The following is a 6,858-nucleotide window of genomic DNA, read 5'->3' as shown; positions in this document are numbered from 1 at the left end:
GACAAATATTAATCTTGTGGCTCCAGCAGCAGAACCTTTTCATTTGCTAGTGCAGTTCAAAGGCGAGAGAGAAAACAATCGATCTGACATATACTCCTCCATTTATTGCACCATAAATCTATCGAGGAAGATCTGAAGAATTTATTTATTTGTCCCTTCCGAAATCCCATATTGCTTGCTATGCACTAGCAGTACCAAAGGAAAGTGGTGTAGTTGCTTAGAACAGACATGCCCTATCATTTCAAAGCTGTAGTCTGGTTTTCTACAAAATTTTTCTCGGAATGATGTGTAGGCTGGAAAGCAAAATAGGCTGCGAGGGACTGATTACAAGACTCTTATTCCTCTTCATAACACAGTATGGCAGACTCCCCTATACACCAGATACTTCTATAGTCCCCAAGAAGAACCAGAAATCATATCTGCTGGGCTTTGATGTGGGAGACACAAGCGATGGGAGAAGTTTCCATTGTGGAATTTTACCAGTGACCGAGAGGAAGGGAACTAAAAACAACCTTGTGACCAGCTTTTTAAATAGGTATGTGAGCAGGGTTGCTTGGCTCTCCAGGTGAGGACTCCCGGCCAGCCTTGCCTGGGCTGGAAATCATCTGTGCTGTGCCCGCTGGTTTTGCCATGTGGCACTTGACTGAAAAGCGGCCTCAGAACTATACCCACCTGCTCTAAAAGGGAAGGCGGGGACCATGACGAGCGACTTACCCTGTTTCCCCGAAAATAAGACATCCTCCGAAAATAAGGCCTACTTACAGTTTTGCCTCTCGTTGTAATATAAGGCATCCCCCCCATAATAAGACCTCCCCGATAATAAGGCATCCACCGATAATAAGGCATTTTTCATTTCTGAAAAATAAGAAATCCCCTGAAAATAAGACCTAGCGCATCTTTGGGAGCAAAAATTAATATAAGACACTGTCTTATTTTCGGGGAAACAGGGTAGCAGTTGGTGCCCTGGTGCCCAGGCAGGAGGACGCGCTGCTGGAGCAGAAGCCGCAGCAGGAGCCTCTGGAGGACTTAGTGACAGCTCGGGGAGGAGGTGGTCCTCTCCTCCTAGCGGGGGATCCTCCGGTGTGACAGGCGCAGCTTTTAGTACAAACCCAGCCGCTCGTTACCAGGGCAGCACTTTGCCCACGGGGATCTCTGGAAGCCCAACAACAGGATCAGCCGCTGGCGGTGCCAGCAGCAATAGGAGGCGTCCCTGGCCACCCATCCCGCAGTGAAGAGCAGGAAGAGGACTCCGATCGCCTGGACTCATCCGCGGCAGCCGGGAGAGAGCCGCAGCGCGTCCCCTCTCCAAGGACTGGCCTGGAAACCCAGTGGGGGCACAAGCTCCCAGTAGCACCCAGCAGCTGCAGAACCCAAGGGCACCCCCCAGTCTCGTCACCACCCAGCGGCAGCTTCCCAGTTGGACACACAGCAGAACCCTGCAGGGGCATTAGCTAAGGGTGGCATCCAGCCGCGCGCAGCACCAGCTCTCCGCAGCACCCGATAGCAGCACCCAAGGCCAGCAGCGCCGAGGGGGCGACCATGGCCCTGCTCAAGCTCTTCCTCATGGCCTTCAGCTTCGTCTTCTGGGCTGCGGGGCTGACCATGCTCACCCTGGGCATCTGGGCCAAGATCTCGCTGGGCAGCTACCTGGTGCTGTCCGCCAACCAGTACCCCAACTTGCTGGCCACGGGCGCCGCCGTCCTGGTCTGGGGCTTCCTGGGCTGCTTCAGCGCCGCCACCGAGCACCGCTGCCTGCTGCGCACCTACGCGGCCTTCCAGCTGGCGGTGCTGGCGGCCGGGCTCTCGGCCTTGTTCTACCGCAGGGACATCGCCGAGGGCTTCCGGGCCGGGCTGCGGGAGGCGGTGCGCGCCTACGGCGAGGACGAGCAGAAGGCAGACGCCCTGGACTCCCTGCAGCGCGCCCTGGACTGCTGCGGAGCCGAGAGCTACCGCGACTGGCTCGCCTCGCCCTGGTCCCTGGCGCAGCCGGGGCGCAACGGCTCGGTGCCGGGCAGCTGCTGCCGGGCGCGTCGGGGCTGCCTACACAGCCCGCTGCCGCCCGAAGCCCGCGGCATCCACCGCGACGGCTGCTTCGCCAAGGTCTCCGGCTTCGTCAGCGACAACCTGTTCTACATCGCCACGGCCGCGCTGGGGCTGGCGCTGCTGCAGGGCGTGGGCATCGTGCTGGCCTGCCTGCTGGCCGCCCGCCTCCGCCCCGCGCTGAGCGCGCCCCCTCCAGCGCCCGGCCCCGACCGCCCGGCCCGAAGTATTCCCAGCGCCCGCGGCCCCGACAGCCCGCAGCGCCCGGCCCGGGGTGTTCCCAGCGCCCGCGGCCCCAGCTTCTGCCCCGGGATTCCCTACCCGGAGCCCGTCCTTCTGCCAGCGCTGCGGCTGTCAGCCCCGCGGCCCCCCTCCTACGCTAAGGCTATCCCGGGCACCCCCACCCCCACGCACACTCCTCTCTGGGCACTGACTGGCCACCACTACGTGCCCTATCCTCTCCCTCCCCGAGCTGCCTGGAGAGCCCTCTGCGGTGCTACTCCAGGGACTGGAGCAGCGCCACCCACCTCCCCCCATTCCTCCTCCTCTGGGGACTGGAGCAGCTGCTCCCCCCCCCCCCATGCTACCCTCCTTCTCCACCACCTCCTTGGAGAACTAGATCGGCAGCACCAACTCTGCCCTCCTGTCCCCTTGCTTCCCCCGGCCTCAGCCCTCCCCGGGGAGCTCATCCGCCTGCACGCGGCCGCGGAAACCGTGGCTGGGCTAGAGACTTTCCCGTACAAACAGCGGTGGGAGGAAGAACGAGCATCGCTCTCTCCCGGGCCGGCGGGTGAGACTTTCCTGTAACATATACACGTCTGGCGTCCCTGCAAGGGGAGAGAGGGTAGGAGTCTGGGCACGAGAGGGGCTTTACCCGACAGCGACGTTAGCGGAGTTTCCTTGGGAGAAGAGCGGGGTTTGATTTTCCAAAGGGAGCTGTTATCTCGACAGACAATGGGCGGCCGTAGGTTTTAGCTGGTGAACCGGGTTGTCAATAGACCCCTCTGTTGGTCGGCTGGTTCCGGGGATAGTCCTTGAAAGGCCAGAAGGCTGAGACAGCGAAGTGCTTCCGTGGGGAATTGCAAGTCCCCCACTAACACAGGGCCACCCCGGACTTTTGCTCTTCAGCTGCAGGCCAGGTCCCGCCTACGGGTCCTCGCTGCTGAGCGGAGATTGTTCCTATTGAACGTAAGTTAAGGAAAGCTGCAGCATTCCGCACCCTTCTTCTCCTGCTGGCTGCTGCACCGCGCTCCTCTCTCCGCGAGCTGTAAGCGCTGTCCGGCCTTGCAAGGCTCCCCTTATTGTTACCCAGCGAGCCTTTTACATCCCCGAGGGGCTGTGCCAGCAACAGGGACAGCCGGAGCCGAGTGAAGAGACTGGCAACTCCCCCGCCCCCTGGATTTCAGGGAGAAGAAGAGGGAGGTCTACACGATTTCTAACGCGTTCTCCGGGGGAAGTTAAGACATCCCTTCATTCGCTTAGGACACGGACGAGCGCCCATTGAATCTTCGCCCCCCGATTTCCCTGAGGGTTTATAGAACGACGTTTCCAGTCTCGTGCTGGTTCACAGAACGCTGTTCAGTCTGGCAATTCTCCCTTTTTCTAAGGATCCTGCTTTAACAGGGCTCTCTGGCTGCCGCCCCAGCCCTTTAAAAACCTGTTGCTTAGAGGAAAACCGCTGTTATTACTGTATCACCGTGTGCGGGTTAGGCTATAGAAGGCATCGGCAACCTTTGGCACGCTGTTTCCCGCAGCCCCCCATGGGCTTGGAGCGGGGAACCACGACCAGTGGGAGCCGCAATCGTCTGAACCCGCGGACCCGGCCCGGCCCATGGGGTGCTTACCCTGGCGGCCGCGTGCCAAAGGTTGCCGATCCCTGGCTATAGTATGCGCAATGTAAGAGCTTTGTACCCCCTCCCCCCCCCACCAGCTTCGGAACCACAAAAGGCCGCGCAGTAGAAGAGCTAGAAAAAGACAAGGTTCACTTTTAAGAGGTCGTTTTTGCTCCCCCACGTCCCCGCTTTAGTTTCCCCTAAAATGGGCATTTACCTGCCGTTTTAACCCGTCTCTCCCTTCTGACTCAAGCCATTCATAGGCAGAGCAATGGCCTTTTGATCCCGCCAGCTAGATGAGTGATAACGGGCTAAGCAGAAGCCTTGCAGGAGGGCAGAAAGAGGCTGGTTTCTGCAGGGGGAAGGCAGTTTCAGGCTGGAATTTCTGCAAGAGGAACTTGCCACCTTCAGTGAAATTAACTGCAAAAGGCTATTCGCGATGTGCTATCGGAACGCCAGGGAATATTTGACAGTAAACAGCGATCACAAGCTGCGTTTGACTTAAGTGAGCCAGCTCGGAGCCCGGGAGTTTCTGACTGACAGCTCCCGTCACAATGTACCATCGCCAACTGACAATCGCCACCCTGCGTTCCTCAGTCACCTAAGGATTAGTAGGGGTTGCAAGATCTAGCCTAAAGTGCGTGAAATAAATAGACGGGGCAGCTGCTTTTTAGCATTGTAGAACTTCCTCCCAGCGAAGCCTAACCAGCCCGTCTTCTCCCAAACCCATCGCTGGCTTTTTAACTCTCTCTCTTTTGCTTGTTCCGTAGGAATGGGATTGATGAAGCGGGGAAGTGGTCAGTTACTGAGAGAGAAGCGTCTCTGACATGCAGCAATATTAGAAGGCAGGAGGGCAGGACCAAGGGGGAAACCCGCTTAACCAACAAGCTATTTGAATGTATCAGAGGGGTAGCCATGTTAGTCTGGCTCTGTAAAAGCAGCAAAGAGTCCTGTGGCACCTTATAGACTAACAGACGTAATGGAGCATAAGCTTTCATGGATGCATCCGACAAAATGGGTATTCACTCAGGAAAGCTCCTGCTCCAATACGTCTGTTAGTCTAGAAGGTGCCACAGGACTCTTTGAAGCTATTTGAATGTGATTGTCCCCACCCTGCAGCCCCAAGGAGAGCGAGGTGACTGCAATTTTCAGTTGTGCCCCCGCCAAGCTGTGTCACATGTGCAAAGGCGGAAAGCGAGCTTTCCGATCCCTGCCTTTGCAGGAAGAAAATATCCTCTTCTGTTAGCGCTCCTTTCAGGCTGACTGTCCGCCGTCTGGGGAATTTCAATCCCAGAGCTTTGCAACTGCACTGGACAAGCTTTATAATGAAACCCAGAGTCCGCTTGCAATGAGCCTGAAGGGGGCTTGTTCGACAGGATCGCAAGTGCGCAGCTCTACGGCCGTGGTTTTCAGGCTGTGGTCCGGACCTTGGGGGACTGCACACTACGTTTAAGATTTCCAAAAGGGGTCCAGCTCCATTCAAAGTTTTTTAGGGGTCCATACATGCAAAAAAGGTTGGATGCCCCAGAGCAGTGTTTTCAAGTCTTCTTGAGAGAGAAGACCGTCACCTACAATTCTTACCTTTGGGATCAAACACTGCTTTATTATATTTCACATTATTTTCATAGCTACATCGTGTTGGTCCCTGGCCTAGGCCATATACTACCTATCATTTGGTTCACGTGGAAGAATTTTTCCCATTGATTTTCCCCCCAGAACGTAGTGTCCACAACTGGAAGGACTCTGCATGGATTCTTTGGAGTAAGAAACCATTATGGGGTGCAGACTGGGAAGAGGTTTCCCCATGAGAAAATCTTTGGGCAGTAGCTCTCCTCTTTTTGCCTGTGTACATAATACCTTTCACAAGGGGCCTGGTCCTGACTGGTCACAACACAAATAACAACCGCTAGTAACTTTTTGAATGCACTTATTGAAAACATTACTTGCACCAGTTAATTTTCCAGGGGATCCTCTTAGTCTGCAATCTGATTGGAAAGGATCATTCCAACCCACCTCCACCACCCCCTCTTTAGCAGAAAAGGATACAGTTGTTCTTTAGTTAAACTTTTTTTAAAAGAACAATTACTATATTTAAAAATCCTGCTCCAAATAATTTCATTTCTGGGACCCCGATTCCAATGATCCTTTTTCATGTCAGAGTCACTAGGTGTTTTGTGTTATTGTATTAACTATAGTGCCATATTTCTCCAAGTGAAGTCAGAGGCAAAACTCCTATTAACTTCAAAGGGAGGAGGGTCTAATTCTTATTTTGAAATATGATCTCTTAGGTCTTTACTCTTTAAAAAATACCTGGAAATCTCCATCTTTCCCATTGTTTAAGGTTTATTAACATGTCTCCTGTTCTGTTACTCAGCCATGTCCTTACTTATGAGAAAGTCTGCCTGATTTCAATGAGAATTTGTCCCAACTGCAGGTCCAGGCTTATTGAAAATGTAAAAAAATGTTTTCTTCAAGGAGTCGCAGTTACCATTTGAATGTTCATCACTGTGCCTGATTTGTCTATACTACTCAGAAAGGTGCAATATCAAGGAAGTGATGAACCAAGCTTAGTATTTTACTATTTTTTAAGTAAATTACCATAGGCTTGTATTAATTTTATAATGCCTGGATGTTGGTTGACAACTTATAACATGATGTAAATAGTTATTTCCAAGATAAAGATATATATGTATTGATATTTAAGTGAGTCTGCTGAACAGATACTCCAAAAAAATGCTAATGATTAAAAGTCATTTTTCACAGTCAGAGTGTTTAAATCAATATCTCAGTGTTTACAACTTAAGAAGTGTAATACAACTCAAAGGCAGCACAAAAGAATACAGTGAAATTCAGGCATATAAACTGATTCTGTAAGTCCTTACTCACACAAGTAATATTTGCAAGACTCAGCCCTTGTTTGGGAAATAAAGGATAATAGTACATCAGTTCACCTATTCAGAGAATTATTCTGATCTGAGTGGACAGT

At 53.1% G+C, this 6,858-nt stretch overlaps 1 protein-coding gene across 1 annotated transcript; it reads left to right on the top strand.

Annotated features, from left to right (window-relative positions):
- Nucleotides 1–955: 955 nt before the first annotated feature.
- LOC128833928 (tetraspanin-15-like) lies at nucleotides 956–6,638 on the top strand. Its single transcript, XM_054022223.1, has one exon. The coding sequence runs from the start codon at nucleotides 1,540–1,542 to the stop codon at nucleotides 2,845–2,847; it is 1,308 nt and encodes a 435-aa protein (XP_053878198.1). The 5' UTR covers nucleotides 956–1,539; the 3' UTR covers nucleotides 2,848–6,638.
- The last annotated feature ends 220 nt before the right edge of the window (nucleotides 6,639–6,858 follow it).

The sequence above is a fragment of the Malaclemys terrapin genome, chromosome 1 (genome assembly GCF_027887155.1).
Source record: "Malaclemys terrapin pileata isolate rMalTer1 chromosome 1, rMalTer1.hap1, whole genome shotgun sequence".
In the NCBI taxonomy this organism is placed as follows: domain Eukaryota; kingdom Metazoa; phylum Chordata; order Testudines; family Emydidae; genus Malaclemys; species Malaclemys terrapin.
This window is presented reverse-complemented; position numbering and strand designations above follow the sequence as displayed.

Bases quoted from the DNA above. Each gene is read 5' to 3' on its own strand.
- LOC128833928 (XM_054022223.1), top strand. From the start codon at position 1,540: ATGGCCCTGCTCAAGCTCTTCCTCATGGCCTTCAGCTTCGTCTTCTGG.